Raw genomic sequence first — 26,051 nt, 5'->3', positions numbered from 1 at the left:
CCTCTTTAGCTTTCCTTCGACGTTATCTATTCTGCTCTACAAAAGCGCGGTGAACTTCGTCGTTCTCTTGTACAATTTCTTTCTTTTTTCTCTTCTGATTCGATTCTTCTACCGAAGGGCGTTGTGTGGTTGATACGATACCAAAACAAACACAGGGCCAAGACGTTTGATCTTTTGCTTTTTTTTCTACATGACAAGGTGGCCGGGAGGGATATAGTATCATGCATATACAGGCGTCCATCAGAGAGACGGGGGTCGCCTCCCATCTTTTTTCAATTTTGGGTGGTTTCACAGTGGGAAGGGTAGGGAATACCTATGGCTACTATCCTGTGTGCTGTGTGAACTAGCTGGAATACTGTAGATTGGCGGAGGGTGGTTGTACTTCCTGATGACTGGACGACAAGATAAGGCTGCAAATGGTGGTGGACTATACAAAATACTCCGCGAGTTTGTGTGGCGTGGAGTTGGTAATGGCTATTATTGATGGTCTAGCTACAAAAAACACGTATATCTTGACATCCTTTACATTTTTGATGTGTGATCTGTCGCATCTTCTATCGATCAACCCTATGATACTGTAAATGCTTTTTTCCAAATTCTATGAAGTGTCGGTCCCGAGATGGAGGTATTGGCCGTCGATCCGAAACAAAAAGTCCGCGCAGTTGAGCTGCGGTTTGTGAAACGGGTTCTGATGGCAACCTACGGACGTTACATCACGAATCGAGAACACCAGAAATGCAAAGACGATCAGACGTAGACGAATCAATCCTTCTATCTATAGCCACAAGTCTCGAATGAAGATAGAAGACTTTTGTCTATTATCATGTATTACCGTCGATGCCGATACCCGAGAGACGTCAGGAAAGGTTGCTAATTGTAAAGATAGTGGGAGCGCGAGATTCCATAGGTATTCAGCGCGCCTCATTTCTAAGCCGGCAGGCCGGTAAGAGATGCCTCGGGCGCTAAATAGTAATCACAGCCTTCACACCAGGCGCTTTTGTTCCGCGATGAGACCTTCTCTGACGAAATCTCACAGCCTTGGATTCAGGTCTAGCAAGATCATGTAATTCATGATCTTGTACGGGCGCTCTTTGAAACAATAATATATACGAAAACCGAGCGCGAAGTATCCTCGCTACTCCGAGAATAGCGGCAGCTTTCTAAGCTTTGGGCGTACGGAGAGCATAGCCGTAATCGAATGCACAGATCATATGAGCTTTCCTTGCCCGACGGCTTTCGGAGTCGAAACTAGACACAATAGTAAGCTCGCGAGTGTGTAGTTTTTCACGACTAGAATCTGCTCCGGAGTTGTAAAAGTGATGATGCAATGAAGCATATGGCTTCTTGGCGAAGCGGAAATGTACAGCGGAATAGTGCATCAGCCACAACAAAATGTGGCGTAAGCTTAGCATGAGTCGGACATAATCATTGGTACCTCCGACATGTACCTTTAATTTTTTGAGCTTTCCCTTCACCGTGAGAATCTCATCCTCAACCTGGACGCCGAGTAAACCAGGGCAGATTGAATGTCGAGGTTATAATGAGGGAATGAGGTAGCCATCTGCCTTGTGCAATAAACCGTCCCTATGAGGTTCGCGGACTTCATTATCGATTTGGCCGCCGTCGTCAAAGCATCTCGGTCTGTCGCATCGAGGCATGTTGAGCTTCGAGCTCGACAAATTGATCGATATGGCCAGACTTCAAGTATTGTGAGATCTTTGAGGGAGAAGCAGTCTGCTGTTGCTCCGCATCGTCCGGAGCCTGTTGGCACCGACCAATACCCGGCTGGTAATAATGAGCAACCAGTTGAAGTGAACGCCCAGTCTGACTTAGTTACTCCGAGCTCCGAAGGGATAGAAGCCAGCACGAACGACTCTGCGCCGACGGTTTCACGAAAGACTGTTGAGATACCGCCTCCAAAGCAGCAAGATGTTTACGGGATCCTTTTTCAGCGCAGCTCGCCGAGTGATGCAGCACCTACGCAACACTCATCGGTGATCCAGTCAGATCAAAGCGCAATATTAGCAAAGCTGAAGGAAAAGGCCAATGAAGCAGAGGAACGTCACGCCGACGAACCAGCTTCATTTTCTCAGCCTCATGTGGCAAATTCAAATGCATTTCCAAGCGCTACGGCCGCCGAAGATGCCCCTCCAGATATCAACCCCAACATATTTCACACAAGTCGGGGCTCGCAGATATTAGAGGGCCAAAAAGGTGCCCTTCAACCCAATCGACCCAAAGTCCCTCCCCCATCTCCCGGGTGGTTTAAAGACTTCGGCCATGGCAAGGCTCGACCCCACTCGGGGGAAACCCAGACGTCGTCTCCTATTGCTGAGATCGCTACGAACCAAGGGACTCCAGCCGCGAATGAGAGCGCGACACATGCTGCCGTAGATAAGATTGAGTCACGTACTAAAGAGGAGCCTACCAGCCGGAAAGCTGAGCAGGAACACACTCAGATGGTCGATGAAATCTTATCTAACGCAGAAACAGAAAAAGATACCCCTCTAGACCCGACGACTGCGGCGATCGAATCATCGGAAATGTTTAGTAACGAACAGCCTAGACAAGCGTATGCTCTTCGGGAGTCTAGAGTCCCAGCTACGCGCCTGAGCCGATTGTGGAATTATGGCGGGCTGGCTGCTGGGATGCTCGGCGGGGCTATTACGGAAGGGTTTAGTAGAGGATTCGGTGGTGGTGGTTCGGGCTCGGTGCTGTTTAGTGCTGGGAATATGGAACGACTGGTTGCTAAGCTCTCGCGAATGAGGGGTGCGGCGCTCAAATTAGGCCAGATGATGAGTTTTCAAGATGCGAAAATGTTACCAGGGCCAATACAAGAAGTTCTTCAACGAGTCCAGGACCGAGCGGATTACATGCCTGCATGGCAGCGCGATCGGGTACTTACAACGAGTCTGGGACCTGAGTGGAGAGATTTATTCGATGAGTTTGAGGACAAACCGATAGCAGCTGCGTCGATTGGCCAGGTGCACCGCGCCACCCTCAAATCCACGGGCGAGAAGGTCGCTGTTAAGATCCAATTCCCTGGTGTTGCCGACTCAATTAATTCGGACCTGGATAACTTATCTATACTTCTAACCGCATCCAAGATGCTGCCCAAAGGTTTATACCTTAACAAGACAATCGACAACGCGCGAACGGAACTCGGCTGGGAATGCGACTACGAACGCGAAGCCGAGTGCGGGAGACGATACCGAGATCTCCTAGCCGACGAGCCGGACGTCTTCGTTGTACCCAAGATCTATACCGAAGCCTCGGGGAAGCACGTGTTAACAATGGAATTCATGGGCGGCATAGGCGTGACACGAAGCAAATCCTTTACACAAGAGCAGAAAGATTGGATCGGCACCCAAATACTACGACTCTGCCTCCGTGAGATCACTGAGTTCCGCTTCATGCAGACGGACCCCAACTGGACGAATTTCCTCTACAATTCCCGAACGAACAAGCTCGAACTTCTCGACTTCGGCGCGTCTCGCGAGTATCCCGAACATTTCATAACACAATACGTTGGACTATTAGCTGCGGCTTCGCGTGCAGACCGTCGTGCTATTAAGGAATTATCGGAGGCTCTGGGATACCTGACAGGCCACGAGAGCCGGACTATGCTTGATGCACATATTGCCTCTATCCTAACGCTAGCAGAACCGTTCTCTGCTTCTGCTCCTGAGGTATACGATTTCAGAGATCAGACCATAACAGACCGCGTTCGCGCCCTTATCCCCGTTATGATACGCGAACGACTAAGTCCCCCGCCGGAGGAGACGTATAGTCTGCACCGCAAACTTTCCGGTGCGTTTTTGTTGTGCGCGAAGTTAGGAAGTCGAGTGCGGTGTCGCGAGTTGTTTGAGCGAGCGGTGAGGAAGACGGATGTTGCTGTGTAGGATAATAATGTATGTACGATTATAACTCACCTCTGTGTTGTATTGTATAAAGAGAATGCATAGTATTCTATTTGGGGAACCGGAGCATCATAATCATCAAGGAGATAGATACCTAGGAGATATAGATGGAATAGCGGGAAAATGGTATCATTGATGTTCGTACTTCATAATAGATAGCTAAACCGTACGGCTCGAGGCATATAGATGGAGTATGCGCTGGATTGAATAGTAAAACTCCCTTCACCACCATCTTTTCTCCTTCTCGTTTTCATGTGCAAGTCATACCTCCGCCCCCCGCCTAGCCATCGGCATATCCCTCCTCTCCCTGGCCGTAAGTTTCTTCCTCCTCCTCTCAATCGCACGATCCACCTGCTTACCCTTCATCCCCGCAAACCGATCTACCAATAACTGTTTCTTCTGCTCGCTCTTCTTCAAGTAAAACGGTTTTTTACCTTGTTTCACTAACTCCTTCTCCCGCTTCCGATGCTCCTCCAATAACCGACGAGATTCATCCTTCTTGTCCTGAGCGGCCTTCTTGCTTTCCATGGATGCGAGGGCGCGTTTTAATTCTTCTTTGGAGGAGGGATTCTTTTCTTTCCGTGCGGCTTCGCGGAGGCGAGCGATTTCGGAGGTCCGGTACTCGTCTAGGAAACTATAGGCCCGACGCGCGCGTTCGTCGTCGCCGGGCGCGGGGGCGCGGGTTGAGATCGCGGAGGAGAAGCGTGGGTCCCGTGGTACGGGCTTGTTTTGTACGGCGATGACTTCGCGTCTGCGGGTTACGGGGCGTTTGCTGGATTGTTCTGTAGGAGCGTGTTTGCTTGATCGGGAGGGTTTAGGTTTGGATTTTGAATCGGATGCACTTTTGTGTCTGTCGTTCTGGTCGCTGTCTTCGTCGTCGTCGGAGTTGGCGTCGTCTTGGTTTTTGCGATTCTTGCCTCGTCTTGTGCTGGGGAGTGAGGCTTGGGCTTTGGCTAGGGCGCCGAAGGATATTTGTGATACGGTGGTTGTTGGGTCATCGGCTTCTTCGTTGTCGCTGTCGTCGGATTGGGAACCAGACTGCGGTGATAGTTAGTATTATGGGGAACATATTGTCGTTTTTAAATATTCCTGGCCACGTACCTCATCATCATCTTGTTCTTGGTCCTCTTCGGTTCCATCTTCACCCTCGCTACTCTCCTCTCCTTGAGATTCTTCACTGAAGACTTCTTCTGGTTCCTCCCTTCTAGCTCGTACCCGTCGTTGGAGGTTAGATTGTAGTGTTTTACGCTTGTTCCCTTTTATTTGTTCCATCTTTGCTTGTGATGAAATTGGTAAATGTTATTGTTTGGAAGTACTAAGTACAGTACATCAATCCGACTTGACTTATCATAAAAAAAGAGGCAGCGATAAGATTGAACTCGTTATCGATAAGGTTTTGGTGGGGTGGACCCTTGGATCTACATGGATATCCTAAGTTTCTAAGTTTCCAACTTAATTATTCAATTCCATTGTGACAAAATTCACGACGATTGTTATTCCATTAACCGCACATGCGCTTTGAAACGTGTCGCTACATATATGTACTTACTCTCTATGTGGCGCGTTTCTCGACGTGTCAGGTTACTTCCTGGAAGTACAAATAGTACAAGAGTTCCTTCCAACTATTTAAATATCTTGAGCGACCACTTCTCAACTATCACGACACGTTGGCGCAACGGGGCCGAAATCTTTAGCAAAAAGAAAAAGCGCAAGATGGAAGAAGTAAACGCGAGATTCGAAGTGAACCAGCCGCAGACATATCAGAACCCAACCTATAAACCAACCATCCCCTTTAATCACAACTCAAACTCCCTCAACATAAACATGATGAACCCAGACGAGATCGACTTATCTGCTAACTTGTCCGATGCCGAACCACCCCAACTATTTCCCAGGAACACATCACCTACCACCAAACCCAAGTCGGAGCGCCAGTTGAGACATGAAGAGAGACAAGAAGAGAGAAAAAAAGAATTGTTCCGGTTCAGTCGCGCAGAGAAGGAGCTTGCAAGAGAACCCATCAGCGCGCCCTCACCCGAATCAGGAGGCATACCAGAGCCCACCCCGGAGTACCTCCAACGCGCCGCCTTCCCACCCTTCCAACTGCCCTACGCGCGCAAACTCCTCGTCGTCATCGACCTAAACGGCACAATCCTCTACCGCCCCAAGCGCACCAACCCCCGGTACTTCATCGAGCGACCCCACGCACGCACGTTCCTACGATACTGCATCGAGACCTTCAAAGTCGTCATATGGTCCTCCGCTAGTATCACAAACGTAAAACACATGTGCACACAACTCCTCACGCCCGAGCAGCTCAACGACGTCGTGGCGATATGGGGCCGCGATCGCTTTAATCTAACGGGTAAAGACTACAGGGCGCGGGTTATGTGCTACAAGCGATTAACGAGATTATGGAAAGATCACGTGATTCGCTCCGCGCACCCCGAGGTTGCGAATGGGAAGACTTGGAGTCAGGCTGATACCGTGTTAATCGATGATTCGATCGAGAAGGCGCGCTCGGAACCGTATAATCTTATTCAGGTCCCTGACTTCGTGGGCGATGCGGATGACCCCTATGAGGAGAGGGTGCTTCCACAGGTTCATGATTATATTAATGAGTGTGCGCGTTATGTCGATGTTAGCACGCATATTAGGGATCGGCCTTTTCAAATTGAAGCTGATCAAGCACCGCACTAACCCTAACGTAGGGGAGGTGATAGGAAGGGCGTCTAGGGAGAGGGGATGGTGGGAAAGGTCATCATAGATGAAAGGGAATGGCGTTTAAAGATATGGCCTGAATTTACAGCTCCACTTCGCGAAGATTCGAAAATCTGCTTTAAAAAGGGCGTTGAAATTATAGATGATCAAAAAGGGGAAGGAAGGGAGGAATACGAGGAATGCGCATTGGTTTTAAAAGTTTCAAACAGGCTATCATAGCTCAAATGAATCATCGGCACGGCGTCATAAGAGGACGGCGTTATCTCGACATGGACGGGTGGTGAATGGTGTGCGATACCCCTTTTCGTAACATTGCCCGGTCCCGCGTTATTTTACTATCCAAACGCAGATAGAAACTTGCCTTGTAATTAAGACACATGAAATCAATCGAATTGTATTCGAATGGGATGGGTTGGGGGGGATTGTTTAGGCGGTAGTAAGGCTATTTCGACTAGATATCGAAAAGTTGCGAAGAGTGAAATGCCTTCGTCCCGTAACACGAGAGTCTAGATACGAAATCATGGAAATTAATCACTACACGGTTAGAATATGCTTTCAAATTAGGTAGCTAATACCTTTGAGATATATCCATCCATTATATACTCAGCCACTCATCTTCCCCTTCAACAATCTATAGTATTCCGGGATACTCCTAACCCCTTTTGCCCCTATATATAATATAGCCCATCTCTATCCAATCTATACCCAAAACATCATAAACGCCTACCCAAAAACAGTTTTAAGCAATTTAAGCGCCTGTTCATTCGCCGTAAACAAAATCCCACCGGCCGCCACCGTACGTCCTAATCTCATAACCGTACCTCTCCAGAACCCGCGTATTCCATCCTTAGCGTATATCACTCTCACACACTCCATAGTCCCCACAGCCTTAGCTTGTTGTGCCTTTGTCTTCACCGTATCAAAAGGCTGCGTCGCGAGCGTAGTCAGTGTCCCCGCGAACGCACCGTTGGCGAAACTGGTTAACGCATTGTCTACGGGGATCCCGTAGCCGCGTTCCCAGTCTTTGAGCGCGGCGTAGGAACCTAGTCGAAAGCCGGTTGTGCCGACTTGTTTCAAGGTTGTGGTTGTGTACCCAGAATACAGGGCACGGAGAGCGCCTTGTTCGCGGTAGAGGGTTGTTATGCAGTGGATAGGGGAATGGAAACGCCGCGATGTACGGGCATCGTCTATGAGGGCGGTTTTGATGCGTTCGGAAGGCGTTACGATGGTTGTTGAGGCCACGACGCCGGTTAGCACTACGGTGAGTTAGTAATTAGGTATTTACTACTTCGGGCCTGGGGCATAAAGGGGCTCGGATATGTCCCGGGGATAACACCCCGATGGAGACGGTCAGGTACGGAGGAAAATCTCGATTACGTACTCCCGGAAGCGATAGATTGCGCCGTGGTGGACCGGTGTGTAACCGGGTCCTCGAACAGAGACCGAATGCTGTCAAACGCGACAAATCGTACTGCATCTTTCCCGATAGAGCCCTACATACAGCACACCCGGAATGATTAGTCAGTCTATAACTTGTGCATATACATATATAATAAGTATAGTGAATAAAATAATAAAATAAATAATATGTGTATATATGATACGGCGTAACGGTATGTAATGCAAGTCATAAAAATCCATCTGCTACCCTGGGGTGTGAACGTGCAAAAACAAATCAACCTGTCGAAATGACATGCATGCAAGGCACGGAGTATCCTGGGATGCCGCATGTCCTACCGCGAATATCGAATCAGGAGTTAGATCTTCCCTTGGATTCTTGGTAGAGTTGGAAAGCCCCTTGCTAGCTTGTGAGAAACGGCAGGATTCTCATCAAGAAAAAAAAAAAAATATGCATGCTGCAGCTAACAGAAAAGAGGGAGAGCGGGCAGATAGACAGATCGTTCTGCAATGGGTGCCTAGGTAGATTTTTCTCGCTCTCCCTCTTCTGCTAGGGTATTCCCCCTCTCTATCGGAACTGCTTAATTGAGAAGGAGATGCGGTATCCGTTTAGTATACGCGTCCCCGGACCAAACGTTTTTTCATAATTCTGGTTGTCGGGATCTTCGAGCCACGGCCTCGCAAGAAGCTCCCTGAAATGGTGGGATCCGGGGGTGGATCGATTTTACGTCGGCGCGCATAGCGCTGGTGTTCCTCCCGAGACATGCCGCACATTTGGTACCGAAGGAAGTGGGAAAAACAAGAAAGCCTTCTGAAGAAATGCATGTATCTGGAAATTAGATAAACGTACCACTATCATAGTTGAGCACCCCTTGTATAGTGCACGTAAGCCCTCTTCCCTAGCTACCTTGGCGACTACCATAAACGGGTTCTTGATACCTTCATGGCCGTATAGCTGCACCCGTGTCTTTGCAAATTCGAAGGGGTACCTTGTTGGATGTTAGCCGTATACCGTGCTCAGAAATTACCTGCCACTGTATTAAGTAGGTAGGTAGATATTAGAAAACGAATAGAAATACCAACGTGCAAGCTGATTCCACACCCCCCGCTATACCGCCGGCGACCAGCGACATGACCGGCGAGGTCTTTCCCTCCGGATCTGCCACCATCTCTTTTTTCCCTTTTCCCTTTCCCTCGATTTGCTTCGTTTTCAGTCAACCCCCTTTTCTCTCTTCCCTTCAAATCCTTTCTCTTTTCTATGCTTGGCGCACTACATCTATCGCATATGAGTGGTCGTTTTCCCGTTTCTTCCCCCCCCTTGTTTGAAAAATGTGATGTGATTGATGTGTTGTTCTTGTTGTGTGACACGAAGACGAAGCGAAGCGAGGTGAGGTGAACCAAAGAAAACGAATCCGAATCGCAAGTGTAAGAAGAAACAAGGTATAGATTATGACGTCCACAAAAGAACCCAAAAAAAAAGAACTTAATATGCATGTACCTACGGAAAAGATGTAATAGATAGATGTGTGAGTAGTTTTCCAAGGTTTAGGTCCGATTCATAAGCGGGTCGGGTCTATAAGCGCCCGCGGATGCTGCAAGTTCCAGGGCTTATTAGCTGTTAAAGAGAGTTAAAAGTTACCGAGTTACCGAATGCCCATAGTTGGAGGTACATATATGCAACCCCCACACAAGTACCAAACTATCACCTGTGGACCGTGGGGGTGCTATAAGTTTAGGGGATGGAGAAAATAATCGGGGTTCACAGGTTGGCGCTAAAAAACGATTAACTTCCACTAAAAACTCCATGTTTATAGGCCATAACATACATATATATTTCATGTATAAGGCAGAATTAGGTAGTTCAAGAACGGCGACTAACCTTACCCATTCACACTTGTAATACACACGCATGCTTATTAATGGACCTGTACTGGATCAGATTACGAGGTTAGTCACTGAAGCACGTACATATATGCATATCCGTACAGGCATTCGGAGTTCCAAGGTTCAGGTAGTCCAGCGGGGGTTCTACAGCGGAGGTTCGCAACCTGTTACCCATCGTAACACAGCACTATCGTAGACTTCGTATCTTCAGTACTTCTTCAGCTACCTATGTAAGTAGGTGAGTAAGTAACTATACATCTCTTCAATCCAACAAATTCCGCCCAAAACACGGAGTCGCCGATCTATGTACAACCCATAATCAAGGTGTCCATAAGTCGAAGATCCTTCCCGTGAAGTAGTACAACGTACCTAGACTTACTGAAGGAAGCGCCTAGGATTCTAGACCACTCTGATTTATCCAGCCAAGGCCAACAACACCTATCCATCCGTAACACCACGCCAGATACTTCTATGTAGAAGCATCGGATAGCAGTCCTAGTTAGCTATGCAGGCAGAGAGCAAAGTAATTTAGACGGGCCAGGCTTCAACGGAGGGGGAGTAACTCCTGACAAATATTCCGAATGGCTCGGTAAACAGAACCGTATTCAGCCGTAGGCGGGGCCGTGTCCAAGACCATCCCATTCGGCGTTCATGTTGTCGACTTGCCCGACATCGGCCCACACCTCCAGCTTCTCGAGCTCCCGCTTGAAGAAGTCCTGTTCATTCCGCAATGCTTCCCGGATATCCGCCGCCATCTGGTCCGGGTACCGTCGGACATTGAACCAATGCGTCAAACTACGGAGGGCCTGCTCCAGTGGCAGGGCCTCTTCCACTTCAGCGTCAACGTCGGAACCCGCCAACCACTCATCGCGAAGTTCTGGCCGGCAATGCAGATATATCGCAGTGATAACGCGCATATTGCTTTGCCGCCATTTGCGACCACAATACGGAACCTGGTTCTTGAAAAGCTTGAGTGTGTACAGTCGTAGCTCGTTCTGCGGTATTTTGAGTGACTTGCGTATAATGTTCGATGACTTGTACTGCACGAGCAATAAATTGCGATGGGACTTGTTCTTGCAGATCTTCTGCATGATTCGCAGATAGTTGATGAGCGCGAAAAAATTGCGTCGCGAGAAGTCGGTTATGGGTTCCTTCGGCAGAGGGTTCAGTGGACAGCCCAACTCATCCACTTCGGGGCGGGTGGAGACCTGCCCATCGGTCCTGTTCGCGGCCTCACCGTTTTCAGGGGTTTCGGCCACTGGTTCCGGTGATCGTCGCCGCTTGATGGGTGGTGGTGCAGCGTCGTCTTCGCTTTCATCCTCTGGTGCGTCGTCGATCTCTGTCGGTTCCACCTGTAATTTGTCCGTATGATGGGCACGGTCATTACAGAATTGGAAGAAACTAAATACTTGTGAGACGTGTCCAACAAATAATATTCGGGCAACCCTTACCTATATTCGAGTCGGTCGGTTTTGCTATCAACTACTTGTTGAATGTCCTGATGCGCGAACAACTTAAGTACCAGAGGCAAATAATTGGAGTCCAATAGTAGTTGTGACAAATACTCGAATTTCAGAACGTCTGATTTCGCATATTAGTAAGATTAGTCAACATTGGGGTGCCCGCAACCTACGTGAGATCTTCAACCACTTCATGAGCAGAAGGATGATGCCCGTGGCGGCCTTCGACTCAATCTCCCTACATCTCGTAGCATCTAGGTCCTCTTGAGAAGGGTCCGAACCGTCGTGGTTTGCCGAGCTGTTAGCTCCCATAGAGCTATCCTGTGATCGGTTTGTAGCAGGCCCACCATTAACTCGAGGCTGGTTACTACTCGCTATCATGGATTGCTGCTGGCCATTAGCAGGCAAGGCGATACATGCTGTAACATTAAACAATACGCCCTTCATCAGGACTATCACTAAGGATTGTAGTTGCGGTAAAGCAGCAGCCTACACAGTATTAGCCGTGATTTAATCAGAACGAACAGAATTACTCACATAAAACGTTTCAACAGCTTCCAGTCGTCGCTTCACCTTTGGGTCGACATTCGGATCCGGGCCGTAATCGATCTCAGCTCCCCGAGCTTTCTTTTCCCGCTTCTGGATGGCTTCGAGAAGTTTGTCATCGTCAACATCGTCACTAACTTCTAACGAATCTAGATCTAGCTCCCCAATGTCGTCGTCCGAGGGGTCCCAGCCTCTTTCGAATTTCTGAAATCTCTCGCGTTCCTCCCACAGCTGTCTTGTAGCCCGGGTCATTCGCACTCGTTTCGAGAATAACTCACCAGCCTCGAGGATAGAAGCCGGTACGTCGCTGCCTTCCCACTTACGACCAACGAGAAAGTCCTGCAAGCCAGCACCACCTTTACCTCCTGCACTATTGCTGGTAGCATCCAAAGGTGGATACATAAATGGGAAATTCTGGTTGGTTTGGTAGTTCTGTTTCTTGCCTCCTTTCCCACCAACTGCTGGAGACGGCGGGGGGGATGGTGCCGGAGTAGCAATATGGACAGGCTGATGTAAAATTGATGCCCCTCCACTTTGCGTGCCCGGAGGAGCAGGAAGTATACCATTTGATCCATTGTTCCTAGTGGGGTGATTAGGTAAAGGAGGTAGGAGGGAGGTATTATCTGCCTCAAGTGGTATTACTGGTTGCGGAGGTACATAGGCTGGGTATTTTGAAGTGATCTCCTGTCGGAAAACATGGTAGTCAAGGGGGGTTGCTGTGATTAGGTCCTTCTCTTTTTCATCTGTAGAATTCTCCCTGAGAGCCTTTTTTGTTTCCTCAATCTCCGCAGTTCCGCCAAATTCAAGTAGAATTGATTTCCACAATAGCAAAAGCGTCTAATTTGTCAGCAGGGAACAAGGAACGCATTGAGAAATCTCGTACCTGAGAAGCCGGTACAACATTCACCTCTTGCCATCGCAACTTGGCGGATGCCGTGAGCATAAATGTTGTCAAATGAGGTTCCAATTCCACTGCTGTTATTAGTATAATGTTCGATGAATATTCAAAAGATATATGGCTTACGGAGTTTGTCGCGCACTATACCCATCCCATCTTGGTCGTTAAGCGTTTCTTGTATACACATAAACATAATAGTCATTAAGTTCATAAGTTCGTCTTGCGCCTCCGCTAGACTGCTACCTTGCGGTCTTAACGGTTCATCCACCCTGTATAAATGATAAGTATAGTAAATTTTGTAGTTTAAAAGGTGAGAAATACCATAGAATTTCATACGCACTGCGTAGCGCGATCCATATAATAGGAATACCATCCCACTCTGAAATCAGCTTGACACCAGATTTCATAGCAGCAAGTTGGGCGGGTACCGCAACACTGCGAAGTTTTGATTTATCACCAGGAGGCGATCCAGCAGTATCGGCCCATCTGCCTAGGACGAGGTATGTAAGCCTACCTATAGCGGCAGCGCGAGTAGCGGCGTCGCTGGCCTTAACACCGTCCAGAGCCTGTAGTATGAAATTATTTCGGTCGTCATCGTCCGCCTCATCCCAAGTAATCTCATCTTGTCTTGCCGCGATATCATGTTCCCATTGCCATTCAAAAGCTTTTTGCGCAGAATTCAATCGAAGCCACTGCCAGTCTTGGTATACGAACCACTCGTCAATTTCCTCTTCGTGGGGTCCGGTGTCAGAATATTCGAAATCGTAAGCTGCAGCTTCGGTACGGGGAAACTCGGATACAATGCGCCTCAGCTGGGCCAACGAGAGCGAGTCCGGCGGCTGATTAGTCGACGCGAGAGGTTGCGCGGGCGGATTAGGCTGAATTTGGTTTCGCTGTAGGGGAGGTCGAACGGGTTGCCGAGAGGGTGGCGCTGCGGTTGTTCCAAGTCCGACATCTGCGACTCCTGTATCTACGTCCACTGGAGCTTTAGGTGCATCGCCACCCTCGTCGGTAGCTTTCGAGGACCACAGGGAATTCATGGTATCTTGACGCGTTGCGGGGCTCGGAACGCGGCGTCGGTTTTACGAGTACATAATGGGGAAAATATTATCGGTGCCCATATATGTACCTAGGTATGGATGTATGTTGTGGGAAGCGAATATGGAGACGAAGAAATCGAAAGTATTGTATGCAATGCAAATATTTGAACCATCAGTGAGCCAACTCAATATTTGCAGGGTAGAATGAATACTTGTGTTAGAAACACGACGCGTGAGCAGATGAAATCTATATCGATGTTAATTCTTTGGCGGTTTCCTTCCAGGCCTTCAAAGATGTGGGCCATGCAGTAGCTTCAAATAGCTCTTACCTAGATGTTTCGGATAACAGGCTAACGGGGTATCTTATAGATGCATAATATATACTTAGCCGATTTATATACCACTCTCTTAGAGGTGGATAAATTGAACACATCTATGGATGGTTAATATTTCGAAGGACCTAACATCATATCGAAGCTATGAATGGAATTATTTGATTGTAGATTGATTTCGTCTCTATGCCCAGACCCCAGACCTATTCCTCGGCCGGGCTGCTATCCCTGCTATGTTCAGAATTTGCATCATCGTTACCGCTCTTTTTCTTCTCTTCTCTTTGCTTAGCTCTCTTCCGTAGTTTTTTCTGCCGGTTCATCCGTTGCTTCTTCTCTTTAAGATGTTGTTCCTTCTCAATTATTTGATGCTTTGAAGCTTCTTCTTTTTCCTTTCTCGTTTTTTCTCGAACACGAAGAATAATTCTGCGCTTCTTCCCAGGCCTTTTCTTCTTCGACTTCCCAGCCCCGATTGTTGCATCCGAAGTGACAGAACCACTTAGGGCACCCGATTTCTTGTTGGTAGTGATATTAATAATTGTCACTTTCCAAGGCTTTTCAAGCCCCCATCGTCTTTTTTTAGCGTCTTGTAGGATGTAGTCTGCACTCACAGCAGCCATTCTAAATTCCCGGGCAGTTTCGGGTGGTGGCTCATCTGCAATGTAGTACGAGTTGGGTCGTCTGGGAACCAAAAACCCACCCTCGCCGTCCTTTTCAGCATCGGAACCTTGAGGTTTGAGTATCACTTTATGAGATGGCTCCTCCCCTCTAAATAATCGAAACGTAAAGGCCTCCTCTTCAGACTTCGCGGTATCGTCAACATCATCGGGGCCTCGATCCGCATCTTCTATGAGAGATTCCGAGGGTTGCTTTTTCCCAACATGTTCGTCTGCCCCAAAACTGATGTCCAATAAATCGGAAAGCTGTGCATTCAATTTGCCCCGCAATGTCGAGTCTAACTGCTCATCTTGTACCACCTCCTCATCTGAGGCAGAATCGTACAATTCCTCCCGTCGGACACTTATGCTTATTATTAGCTTATAAACAGAGGACATGGGTACCAAGTAATCTCATACCGTTTAGCATCAGGCACTTCAAACATGACGTCAGCTGGATGAGTTGTTCTTATTGTTAGATGGATGAGATGAAGTGAGCTTGTGATATAGTGATTTACTGTTGTTAATACGGGCCAAATTTTTATTGGGGAATGAAAAGAAATCTATCGCTGTCCCTATGCTCGGACCATACCTTAAAAGTTAGCGGGTGGGGGCGGCTTTTAGCCAATTGCCCAATAGTTGATTAGTGCCCTGTTTTTAAGGTTATTTTGCTTTGCCTCATCAGTTCACGGTCCCGACAACCTGGAACACCGCTAATCTTAGCTGAATCCTACTTGTATGGCCACCTACGAACTTTCATCTTCCAAGGTAGTAACGGCCGTAGTCAGAGTTTTGTATCACCTCAGATTTAGGGAGCTACTTAAGTAGGAATACTACCTCACCTGCTTGTTCACATAAAAGAGGAAGGTACATATGGCAATAGTCGAAAAAAAAAAGAAACGTTAGCGTACGAGTGTAACCAAAACCATCATAGATATAAAGTCCATCCTAGACTAACAGCCCATTTTATCTTTTCCTCTTAACTTACTCGTCTGCTTGCATATCCACAGAGCCTTCCGCCCAGTAAGGTGTCAATACAAAGGAATTTCACAATTTTTATAGGTTATTTAAGCAACGATCTATCGTCTCATTCTATAATCATCCATGAATACCAACTACGATCTCTATGCACCTTTTGTGGTTGCACAAGGCTCTCCTTGGTGGCACCATCTTCTTCACATTTCTTATGCTTTCTCTTAAACCCCAGGTTTCATTCGCTAAGCATTAGTATGGGTCGATAGCCCACATCTAGGAACAATAATCGTCAATAGAAATAGAGAGAAGACTTCAGCTTGGGGGAACGGATATCTTAGTGTGGTGCTATACAAGGCCCTAGCGGCTGAGAGCTGAAAAACTAGTATATATCAGGACCATGTGAGTTGCGCGTCGATCGAAGAAGTCCACTAAAATACAAGCTGCGGGTGGTCCCATAGACACCAGCCGAGGCATACGATAGGGTATATAAGTTCCAAATACTCCATTTGCCATTTCGATCGCCTCACTCTAGACGATGAATCCACCTCTCGCGCAGGATCTTGTTTGCTTCCTGCGGGTTATCGAGGACAAGACAGCAAACATCGTCTCTTTTATAAAGGTTTCGTCCTCCTAGAAGTCTATCCGGATCACTTTTCTCCTTGGCCAGGGTATACTGCCATCCTAAGCGAAGAAAGAATAAAACAATCATTAACAAAGTCGCAAGAAATATCGATATCATATAGGGGGCGGGTTTCCCTTCGTCGTCGCTAAACTCACAGCAAAAAAAGGTAACAATAAACAGCAATGACAACAAATTACCACTCCAGCAGTCCCGCCTATCATATCACATGAGTTCCGAACGCTGGAAAAATAATAATGCGGCCGCCCTGCTCGCTTGCTCTAGACTGTGCAACACGTAACGACGATGGTACTGTATGGTATGGTATGGTATGTTGGTATGATACGAACGAAGGGGGGGATATCGAATAGCGAAAGATGACCTCCAACTCAAAACGACAATAACAGTAAGAGAAAGAGGAAACCAACTCCGGAGATTTCAATGCCGACCCGTCTCTGTGAGCGTTTGAATGCGTCTGTTGTACTTCCAAACAATGTGGTGGAGAGGGTCGTGCTCGCTATGAGCGAAAGACACGAATGAGTATCGACACGAGAAAACCACCATCAAGATACACGACGACCACACAACGGCAATGGCACCCACTCCCTTTTCCTACACGAACGCATGGGGACCACTTATCCCATCTTTCGCCTCTTGCTCCTCTGTACTCCCTTCACCCAACACCACCACTCCAATAACCCTTTACAAGTCCGTCATAAGGGATGCGAAAATTCGAAATCAGCTTTTGGCCCTTTTTCTTCCACCACGGGGTCGCGAATAAGAAACAAAACTGAGCTTCCATTAAAATAATATACAGGCGACACACGGTAAATGTCGCGCTTTTTTATCCCCTTCATCCTTCTCTTGTCCGTGTACACACATCTCTCTGGTGTATGTAGACAGGGAATAAGAAACATATTCATCGTATATTCCTAACCGACTTCATATCGTCGTCTTCTAGCTCCAATTCTTACGTCGGGCTCCACGAATAATGGTTCAGAGTCGAAGCATAACTCCCTGGCGCAGGCGGGTGGTCGCTTTTGCCGGGAAATGCGTACGGTCTGCTATTATCGCTACCTGCGGTACCGCTACCGTGGTACGAATGAACGGTGGCACTACTGTGCTCGCCCGCCGTTGTCCACGACGTTGTGGGTGGGTAATAATCGCGAGGTGGTGGTTGTTGCGATTGCGGTTGCTGCTGCTGCTGGGAGTGCCCACCAGCCGATGAAGGAGCGCCACCAGCGCTAGCAGCACCAGAAGCGCCATCACTTGCGCTGTTGGCACTATATGTGGAAGCCGAGTTTAGCTCATTGGAATTGCTGTTAACTGGTACATAGCCCGAAGGGCCATATCGGTACTCGGAAGTATCGTTATTATTGCTCATAGAGCTAGTACTGGGAACAGACTGGTGGCTTGCATGGCGCGGGCTCTTAGTCGGCCGCGGATTCGAATCTACGTACCTTGGCACGCTTAAGTTGCCATGATCTGAGCTGCTACCGATGGATGTTGTTGTCACCGAGAGCTGCGGCGGGGCCGAAGTCCCCTGGACGTACGCGTACTGCGTTCGAATCGCGGGTGGTTGCTGTTCTGTTGCAGCTAGGGATAACTGCATAGATGGCATGGACGTTTGCATGGGCATCTCCTGTGGCTCCTGCGTGAAGTTCGACGTCCCCGATAGTGGCATCTTTTGGTACGAATCGGCTGGTATACTCGCTGGCGGGTAACTGGCAGTAGCCGAAGCTGGCATTCCGGACAGGGGCAACTGGCTAGGAGGATTCCAACTAGGGTACGAGCTTGAATCTCGCGTCAGCACTTATCTCAAAGAGAACAAAAGGAAATGAACGAAGCACGATCCCCCCACGCTCTCCTTCTAACCTATACAGGATCCGTTGTAGCGTGTCTACAGAGTTGCGTCTTATCGTCTCGGAATTAGTTAAGAAAAGAACCTACTTGGATCTCATCGTCATCGGGCTGCCGGGGAGCTTCGAAGCGTTGAAAGTGAACGCAGTCCTCGGCAGTTCTAGGTTCAAACCCCGTAGTTTAGGGTCCTGAGGCTTCACGCTCAAAGGACCGGCAACGATTCCTAGTCCTGTTTCGACTAATGCCTGCCCCCTTGAGCCAGCACTGGATCCTAGGAGAGGGATCTCCTTTCGAGCCTGGAAGTTTCGTGGGCTTCGCCCTCGGACCACAATGGGTGCTGTGGTGGATTCTGTAAGGACGACTTTTGACCCATTCGCCAACGTCCCCACCACCTTTAGGTGTAGCACGAAGTGCTGCTGAAGTTCTTTTCTCCTTCCGTTGTTTGCAGTTGCTCTGTGAAATACGTCAGTACACAGGTTTTCTCGTACTAAAATCTAGGTGCTCTTCCAAAGAGGAAGAAACTCAAGACTACCTACATCCTAAACTGTAGTCGCCGCCATCCAATAGGATACACGGCGTATTCGCCATCCGCTTCCTGTCCATCATCCGGGAATGGAATCAGCGGTAGTGATGGTGGCTCCTGATCTGGAGTTTGTGGTAGTTCTGGAGAATTTGGTGGTGGCGTTTTCCAGGGAATAACGATGAGTCGCACTGGGTGGCCGTCGACGGATTCGATAGCCGAAATGGTAACTTCGGTGTTGTTCACTGGGACTTGCTCACCCGTCTCAGGGAGAATTACTGATAGTTGGCCTCGTGGCGTGATGAGAGAACCGCTGATCTGGAACAGGTTTCTCCTGTAGCAAGTCAACTCTGGTTGCAAAATCGCGCCGTCGCTCGTACTTGACGGCATTTCCGATAGGAAAAACATTCCATGGAGTTGCGCGGAAAGCTCAAGCTGTTGCATTCGGCCATGTTGATCGACAATGGTGTGTTTGTCCTGGACCCTCCTAAAAGAGAGTAGTTTGTGGTCGTGGTTCACGGTAAGTTTCGACCCGTCGTCCCTCAGGTCCTGTACGATCTCCTGGTATGGTGGGTGCTCGCCGGGTTGGTGTGGCCTCTTGAGATTAGGGAAGCTGTGATGTTGCGTTAAAGACGGCTGAGAATATCTGCTGTCAAATCCATCCGACTCCTCCTGCGGGTATCGAGGATACGGGTAAGGATGGTCGATGGTGGGGTGACTGCTGCGCGGGCGCCCTGCATGCTGCGATGGTGTCGTCGAGGGATGCGAAAGATTCGAGTCCATCGGATATTGTCGAGTCACATAATTCGTCGACCAAAGGGGATTATGCGCTGGCTCCGGCTTCAACTCTGCCATGGTCGCCGTCAAAGTCGTTGTGGCTGACATGGGAACCTGTGCCCCCAGTCGTGCTCCCAAGACCTTTCCTCGCGCGTAACTGGCGATTAACCAAAACTCTTACTTTGCTCTTCTGGTTCTTCTTTGTTCTCTTTTTTAATGTTTTTTTCTATTCCTCCTCTCCAGACAGGAAGACGACGTTTTACTCAGAACATCAGACCCGCGACAGTAAATTGGCTAACTGATGTTCGAACTAGTAGTTCTCGCCAAGGTGAAGTTCCTATCGAAAGCCCACAACCTTGATGGAAGTGGGAAAGGCTTTCCTTGGACAAGGTAGGTGAAGTCAGAATAAAGTGAACGTTGAAAGAAGGTAAGGTTGCAGGCCGAAGTGTACTTGTATGGGATGGAACGGGATATGGTAGGATAGATGTTGCCTCTTGAGGGGACTTGTTTTGTGCAGGAGACGGCATTATCCACAACCCTGGGGGGCACGTTTAACGGTTGACGGGTCCTAGCCAAGCGGAGGTGGTCCCAGTCCAGGTTCAAAAGCAGTCAATAAGAGAGCGAAGAAGTGACTTGGGGGTCTGGTACAGAGACCTTTAGTACCTAGAACTGACATGGGTTTTTTAGAATACAGTGCATGCAGCCCGACTGGGAAGGAGAACGGAGCTAATGGCGATCTGGCTGGGGGAGAGATACAGGGCTCTCAGTTCTGGCCGGGACTTGATTGATAGGCCCTGGACAATATCGACAGCAGCTTTATTCCTCCAGACACCCTTTAGGGCGCCAACAATGGTATAAAAAACGGTGGCAGATGTACATAAGACGGTCCGAACCATTGTTTTTCATCTCACTCTTTAGCGAAGGCATTCAGACAAGACTTACCATTCTCCATCGCAGCCGCGTAAACACGGTCAGAACTTTACTCGAGAATCGAAGGAACGCGATTTTAAAATGTAGGCGCAAACGACTAACTACTTTACCTAACTGTTTACCTGCCTTCCTAGGTACCTAGCTACAATTGGAGACTTTACTGGGAATAACAATAACGCACTCGAACGGACAAAATGCCCCATAATAACCTTCATCTGTCTGCCGACTCTGACAAGGGCCAAGGTACCTCGATGCCGTACCCTACCTCCTCCAAGAAAGGCCTACCGGCAAACGGGCCTGGCCATGGTGGATTGAGAAATGACGGCAAAGCCTTCTTTAGAGGCGTGCGCGTGCAGATGGAGGGGGTAGGTACGGAGTAGGCAGGTAGAAAAAAAGATGTAGAAAAGATGAGCATGGATCATATGGAGGCACGGGGGGTTCCTATCGACAAGAGGCTACCTAGAGTCCATTCGAGATGGTCCCTTGTAAAATGAAAAAAGCCCCTCCACGCCAGCTCCGTTCTATCCAATGCTGGCCCTGGCCCTGGCCCCCAACAGGGAGGTGCTGATTAGTTAGGAAATCCTCCGACGGCTTTCTTGTAGGTACGATGGGTACGGTACCTAAGTACGTTTAGATGGGGAGGGGGCCCGCTATTATTTTTTCGAAGAGCCAGAAACCGTTGGACATATCCGCCGATGAAGAGCCAGAAGGGAAAAGCGCGAGAGCAGGGGTGTGGGTGGGTAAGTGTGGGTGGCAGACATTAACAATACAGTAAAATATCGGTTCACGAGATTGCGTTCGCTGGGTATCGACCAGGGGTGGCGGCGGGGATCCAGTAAGCTCGCTTCGCAAAAGGCGCACATAAGTTTATTGGACCCTTGTAAAAAAAATGTCATGTATCCGTACCTATCTTCGAGGTAGCCCTTATTTTTTGTGGTTTTTTTAGCCAATGGTTTTCGCTGTAGGATGGGGAGGCTGCGTACATTGTAGCTTTTGCTAATGAAAAAAACCGTCGCCGCCTTGATAATAACAGATTCTCTGATATAGGGGGGGAAGAAAGGGACGGATGATATTGGATTGATAGCTCCCTCGGCCCACGAACCGGAACTGGACGATGGAGAAAGGACAATAGAGCGAGAGACGATGCCAATATCAAGGAATTTCGCTTGCATGCCTGGTTATCACGAACCGCTTAACAGCGAGGAAGACCCGAGATGAGGTATATCGAATTGTCGAATTGTCATTAGAAGAACGAAAGCAAGTGTGGGCCGAGGTGCAGATAACGAAAGCGCATAATGGATTAGCATGGCAGTTAACTGTCTTTTGTTATAAGTCGAATGATTAAAGAGCAGACCATTCACGGCAATGATGATGGAGAGGTAAGTAAACGAGGTCCAATGGGCAAATACCTAGGTACTCGTCATTGCTTCAGCAGAGTTGATCTACTTGGGTACTTCCTAGCGATCAATCTCTTAACACATGAATATGAATTCATACCTAGGTACTTACCTACTTGGGTACCTTCTGACAATACGCGAACATAATAGGATAGGATTCTACCTCGAATGCGGAGGATAACAAAATACCTACCGTAGTAGGTACATACAGATCACGACTTGTATCCAACACATTCCCGATTTGGATCAGCGCGCCTAGCAAGAGATCCACCTGCTGGACAAACCCGGCACGCCACTTCGGAGGTCATGTAAGCTTTTGGAGGGTAGCCAGGGTACCACAGCATTTCGATAGGTAGGACTGGGAGTACGGAATATGTATAATAATACATGACCTATAACCCTGGGTTCCCTTGGAAGGGTAGATTAGGTACATCTCAAGTTAGTGTAGGGAGGAACTCGCCCCCAAAAAAGGACGGGCCATCATACGTAGATTATTTTGTTTTTTATTTTATTTTATGAAAGCCCATCCCATCCCACGACGGTAATCGGCGCAACAGCCGCATCCTTTCGCGATGGAGCTCTTTTTTGGTTCTCATAAAGCAAGTGATGAGCGACGCTCCCCTGATTGGAGGAACACTTACCTGATCAGAGGGAGCGATAGCCTGTGAGGGAACAACCTACTTATGCCGGTACTAATAAAGGCCTGCAGATATCATGACCGAAACGTCTCTCTGCTTACTCAAGTCAATGTACGTTACGTGTATATATAATCTAGGTAGATACCTAGATACGTAACTGGGTAAGTATTTACGTATGTTAGACGAAGTATGAAAGTACAACAGTCTGGCGCGATCCCCCAGGAAAAGGTACCTCGCTTGCGATTGCGGGTTTGCGATCGCGTACCATTACACGGCGACACAGCAACCTCCTTGTAGTAGCGGGCGTTGCTGTATGTCTAAAATAGAACGTCGGCCGCTGTTTCTTGATGCGAAGCGATGCAGGTGATATCGAAGTGCAATGTGACGAGCTAGCAGCCGCCCTCCTTTAAGGCTTCTTATTCTTATTATTATTACCTATTACATACCTACATACCTACACTGTACATACCGTTCTGCAACGATGGTGCAGAATCGGCAAACGAAATTGCTATGATTATTCAGATATTACTTACTTGCCTAGCAGCCTAGCGCTTTGTAAAGAGATATATGTAAAAGTAATACGCAAGCAAGGCTTTTACTGATATGAACTTGCCTCCACAGGGTTCTCCTTGTCACCGCCCGAGTCTCGTTTTCCTAATCTGATGATAATGATTATGTATCATGTTTGTATCAACAAGGTCGACATTAACAGACGACTAGAAAATGACCAGGCTGTCGGACTAGCCAAAATGAAGTCGGCAGATCGCACGAGATGATGCGGACGATTACAGTTTAGGTAAATAAGTCAAGCTAGCCTTGTTGGTCAACCGTGATCCTCCACAAAGGGACTAAAGGGACTAGGACCCATGGCGTGGGCATGGGAGAGCGCCGAGAGCTGACAGGGACCAGGTTGGTAACGGGTCAGTCAGGGGAAATGTTACCGGACATTTTCCCTTTCCTCTCGTCTTTCCCACAAGCGCCATAGATACAGTAGTATTTCGCCGCAACGTAGGGGGGAGCTTGGATACCTAACTCATGATGTACGTGTGTACCACGACTACCAAACCACATGGTTTGGTTGCTTCGAAGTCTCCAACAAGTGGATGCCTTTTATTTTTCTCTATTCCGTTTTGACAGCAGCAAGTGAGATTTTCCGTTCTCTTTTTCCCCCTGATCCCGTACCGCACCATGGCCTCGAAAAGTTTCAAGGGCGTCTTCAACTAGGCCCTAGGCCCTTAGTCAAGTCACATCAACTTGGACATGCATTCTCAACACGAGTAAGGCTCCACAACGGTTGAAGGCCTGTGGATCCTGATGTCAGTGTCGATGACTAAACAGGACGAGGCCTGTCCAATTTCGGCCTGGTAAGGAACGGAAACTTTGGTTCGAGAAGCGTGCAATATTCCTTATTAGCAGCGGAAACGAAGCGGTCAAGGCTACGCTATCTAGGTATCTAATTCTAACGCGTGGCAAAAAAGAGGAGAGAAAATACATAGTAGAGAGAAAGATTGACTGATTGATTAGACTGAAGTTAGTAGGTACCTACAGTAGCGCCATATCTGATCTCTGGCGCGGTTCTTACTAGTGTATGTGTGTCAAAAAAGAACGGTAGCTTTTCGCACTGACGTCTAGAGATTTTGTTGACTGACAGCTTAGGGTGTTTCTAAATATCGTTGTTGTGATATGTCACATTGGTTGGGGGCCTTTCACGAGGGCGAGGGTTGCTTCGACCCGAGATTACCCCAAGCTCAAACCATGATCTTAAAAGGGGCCGGGTTATAGTGGTTATATGTGCTGTTTAATATATGCTGAACCTGAACCGAAGTGAGGAATCCTTGCCCGCGCGAAAAAGCTCTTGCTATCCGAGATGCAGCTAATATTGTACGGGCCACAATCGCGTGTAAACGAACAAGCTTATTGACTGGTAACAGGTATCAAGCTCAGACTAACTCGGTGTCACTCGGTGTGTTGCGCGCGTGATAGCAAAGCTGTGCCTCCTAATCCCCAAAGATTGCCGTCGCTCTACGGGATGGTAAGCTCATAACCAAGATCAAAGGATTGGTGGGGGTTCACCACCACACAGATGCCTGCCGTGCCGCGTTTCAACGGTCTACTGTAAGTTGTACGAAGCGTGTCACCCATGTCCCGAAGTGAGGTACTCGCCGTCTTGGTATACATTACATACGTACGTAGGTCCCGATACGGTACACTACGCTATAGAAAAATGATTCAACAACCTCCAACAATCCTCGGCGCGTGGATATCATCGACGTCAGGTTTCTAGCATCAAAGGATCGACTGATGACGAGAAGTGGGGAGATCGCGGCAGATGAAAATGAAAAGCATCAAAAGATACCAAACCTGCGACACAAGGATGTCGCTGTTACGGTACAAGTACTCTTTTTGTCGGGGGTTATGTATCTGTGAAACGCGCAGATCTAGCCTCCATTGAGAAGATACTGACTGACGATGTATGGTTCGAGATAGGCATTTGTTAGGCAGATGAACCAAACATGTCGATAACTCGAAATCATCAATTTCTCTATTCGCTCTACCTACTCCATCATATTTCGTAACTCCTTACCGAAAAAGAGCCTTGCGGTCATGGCAATTCTTGCCGCTCTCCCGGTAGTCGACGATTCAACTAACCAAACGGAGCAGCAAATAAGGTAAGGCATATTCCGCAGTGGAATAAATAGTAAGACCAAAAAGATGCTTGCATGCGCGTCTACTGCTGTCAGTCAGAAAGAGCTATTCTCCTTTAAGGCAATATGGCCGGCCAGTACGCTCCGTTTAGAACGAAGATCACCAGCTAACTACTAACCCTACCTAGTCAATTGCAACACGATCTAGCAGCACTTGCTTATACATACGCGCGCAGATAACTTATGTACACATACATAATACATATACATACACACATATACCTATTACACACAGCCTTGTTAGCTTAGCAACTTTGCCCAGTCCTTTACGACCTTTTGATCCTCGACGAAGGATTCGATATAGCTTTTACTAGTGGAGCCCTGGCCCATGCCCTGACCATAAAAAAAGTTGCTGGGGGTACTCGATGAAAGCCGACTTGTCGAATCATAAGACAAGCCGACGCGCCATTTTCTGTACGACACCGTCTGTGCCGCCTCAGGGCAGTCGACGATCTCCTTCCCGTATGAAAAAGGGTTGTGCCACATCTAGTTGGCATGACGCAACAGATGAAATCTCAGGTACACACATTTTTGATAGGATACCTAGGCTTAGGTAGGTAGGCAATTAAGATATTCCGCACTTAGTAGGATTATTGAATACCAAGACTGCCTCCTATCGGCGCAGTTCTTCTACTCTTAGATACAGTACCAATGGAAGGTACCTCGGAAAGATCTTGGCGTCCATCGCAGAAGATAACGTGTAGAAAACGTTGAGAGCTCACTTTTGATAATGTCAATGTTTCCTTCAAATCTTGTGCAGCGCTGAGAAAGCTTGCGC

The 26,051-nt window shown here is 48.1% G+C and overlaps 7 protein-coding genes across 7 annotated transcripts; 2 read left to right on the top strand and 5 right to left on the bottom strand.

Moving 5' to 3' along the window:
* Positions 1-926: 926 nt before the first annotated feature.
* F4822DRAFT_170953 (ABC1-domain-containing protein) lies at positions 927-4,042 on the top strand. The gene has a single exon (XM_051453285.1). The coding sequence runs from the start codon at positions 1,587-1,589 to the stop codon at positions 3,900-3,902; it is 2,316 nt and encodes a 771-aa protein (XP_051316816.1). The 5' UTR covers positions 927-1,586; the 3' UTR covers positions 3,903-4,042.
* F4822DRAFT_170944 (DUF947-domain-containing protein) lies at positions 4,042-5,248 on the bottom strand. Its single transcript, XM_051453283.1, has 2 exons — positions 5,022-5,248; positions 4,042-4,958 (listed from the first exon to the last, which is right to left on the bottom strand). Exons 1-2 carry the CDS (start codon positions 5,190-5,192, stop codon positions 4,182-4,184), a joined length of 948 nt encoding a protein of 315 aa, XP_051316815.1. The 5' UTR covers positions 5,193-5,248; the 3' UTR covers positions 4,042-4,181.
* A 135-nt stretch (positions 5,249-5,383) lies between these two features.
* F4822DRAFT_395290 (HAD-like domain-containing protein) lies at positions 5,384-7,177 on the top strand. Its single transcript, XM_051457426.1, has one exon. It carries the CDS (start codon positions 5,460-5,462, stop codon positions 6,618-6,620), a length of 1,161 nt encoding a protein of 386 aa, XP_051316814.1. The 5' UTR covers positions 5,384-5,459; the 3' UTR covers positions 6,621-7,177.
* On the bottom strand, positions 7,178-9,924 carry F4822DRAFT_395285 (mitochondrial carrier). The gene is made up of 4 exons (XM_051457425.1): positions 9,123-9,924; positions 8,890-9,028; positions 8,023-8,134; positions 7,178-7,897 (listed from the first exon to the last, which is right to left on the bottom strand). The coding sequence occupies exons 1-4, from the start codon at positions 9,206-9,208 to the stop codon at positions 7,365-7,367; spliced, it is 870 nt and encodes a 289-aa protein (XP_051316813.1). The 5' UTR covers positions 9,209-9,924; the 3' UTR covers positions 7,178-7,364.
* Positions 9,923-14,125, bottom strand: F4822DRAFT_395282 (N1221-domain-containing protein). The gene is made up of 7 exons (XM_051457424.1): positions 13,149-14,125; positions 12,954-13,096; positions 12,813-12,901; positions 11,921-12,766; positions 11,557-11,872; positions 11,375-11,504; positions 9,923-11,324 (listed from the first exon to the last, which is right to left on the bottom strand). The coding sequence occupies exons 1-7, from the start codon at positions 13,865-13,867 to the stop codon at positions 10,529-10,531; spliced, it is 3,039 nt and encodes a 1,012-aa protein (XP_051316812.1). The 5' UTR covers positions 13,868-14,125; the 3' UTR covers positions 9,923-10,528.
* Positions 14,126-14,308: 183 nt separating this feature from the next.
* F4822DRAFT_395280 (uncharacterized protein) lies at positions 14,309-15,393 on the bottom strand. Its single transcript, XM_051457423.1, has 2 exons — positions 15,273-15,393; positions 14,309-15,216 (listed from the first exon to the last, which is right to left on the bottom strand). Exons 1-2 carry the CDS (start codon positions 15,296-15,298, stop codon positions 14,403-14,405), a joined length of 840 nt encoding a protein of 279 aa, XP_051316811.1. The 5' UTR covers positions 15,299-15,393; the 3' UTR covers positions 14,309-14,402.
* A 2,023-nt stretch (positions 15,394-17,416) lies between these two features.
* Positions 17,417-19,681, bottom strand: F4822DRAFT_436606 (p53-like transcription factor; the record flags this gene model as incomplete). The annotated part of the gene is made up of 3 exons (XM_051462326.1): positions 17,417-18,239; positions 18,397-18,759; positions 18,843-19,681. 3 exons carry the CDS (start codon positions 19,679-19,681, stop codon positions 17,417-17,419), a joined length of 2,025 nt encoding a protein of 674 aa, XP_051316810.1.
* Positions 19,682-26,051: the final 6,370 nt, after the last annotated feature.

This window comes from Hypoxylon trugodes (genome assembly GCF_022578975.1).
Source record: "Hypoxylon trugodes strain CBS 135444 unplaced genomic scaffold F4822scaffold_3, whole genome shotgun sequence".
Lineage (NCBI taxonomy): Eukaryota > Fungi > Ascomycota > Sordariomycetes > Xylariales > Hypoxylaceae > Hypoxylon > Hypoxylon trugodes.
This window is presented reverse-complemented; position numbering and strand designations above follow the sequence as displayed.

Bases quoted from the DNA above. Each gene is read 5' to 3' on its own strand.
- F4822DRAFT_170953 (XM_051453285.1), top strand. From the start codon at position 1,587: ATGAGGTTCGCGGACTTCATTATCGATTTGGCCGCCGTCGTCAAAGCA.
- F4822DRAFT_170944 (XM_051453283.1), bottom strand. From the start codon at position 5,192: ATGGAACAAATAAAAGGGAACAAGCGTAAAACACTACAATCTAACCTC. The intron at 4,959-5,021 runs GTACGTGGCCAG...CTATCACCGCAG, and splicing joins AAGAACAAGATGATGATGAG to TCTGGTTCCCAATCCGACGA.
- F4822DRAFT_395290 (XM_051457426.1), top strand. From the start codon at position 5,460: ATGTACTTACTCTCTATGTGGCGCGTTTCTCGACGTGTCAGGTTACTT.
- F4822DRAFT_395285 (XM_051457425.1), bottom strand. From the start codon at position 9,208: ATGGTGGCAGATCCGGAGGGAAAGACCTCGCCGGTCATGTCGCTGGTC. The intron at 9,029-9,122 runs GTTGGTATTTCT...ACATCCAACAAG, and splicing joins GGTGTGGAATCAGCTTGCAC to GTACCCCTTCGAATTTGCAA. The intron at 8,135-8,889 runs GTACGTTTATCT...TGCTGTATGTAG, and splicing joins GGTGCTCAACTATGATAGTG to GGCTCTATCGGGAAAGATGC.
- F4822DRAFT_395282 (XM_051457424.1), bottom strand. From the start codon at position 13,867: ATGAATTCCCTGTGGTCCTCGAAAGCTACCGACGAGGGTGGCGATGCA. The intron at 12,902-12,953 runs GTAAGCCATATA...TAATAACAGCAG, and splicing joins TATAGTGCGCGACAAACTCC to TGGAATTGGAACCTCATTTG. The intron at 12,767-12,812 runs GTACGAGATTTC...CTGACAAATTAG, and splicing joins ATGTTGTACCGGCTTCTCAG to ACGCTTTTGCTATTGTGGAA.
- F4822DRAFT_395280 (XM_051457423.1), bottom strand. From the start codon at position 15,298: ATGTTTGAAGTGCCTGATGCTAAACG. The intron at 15,217-15,272 runs GTATGAGATTAC...AATAAGCATAAG, and splicing joins GAAGTGCCTGATGCTAAACG to TGTCCGACGGGAGGAATTGT.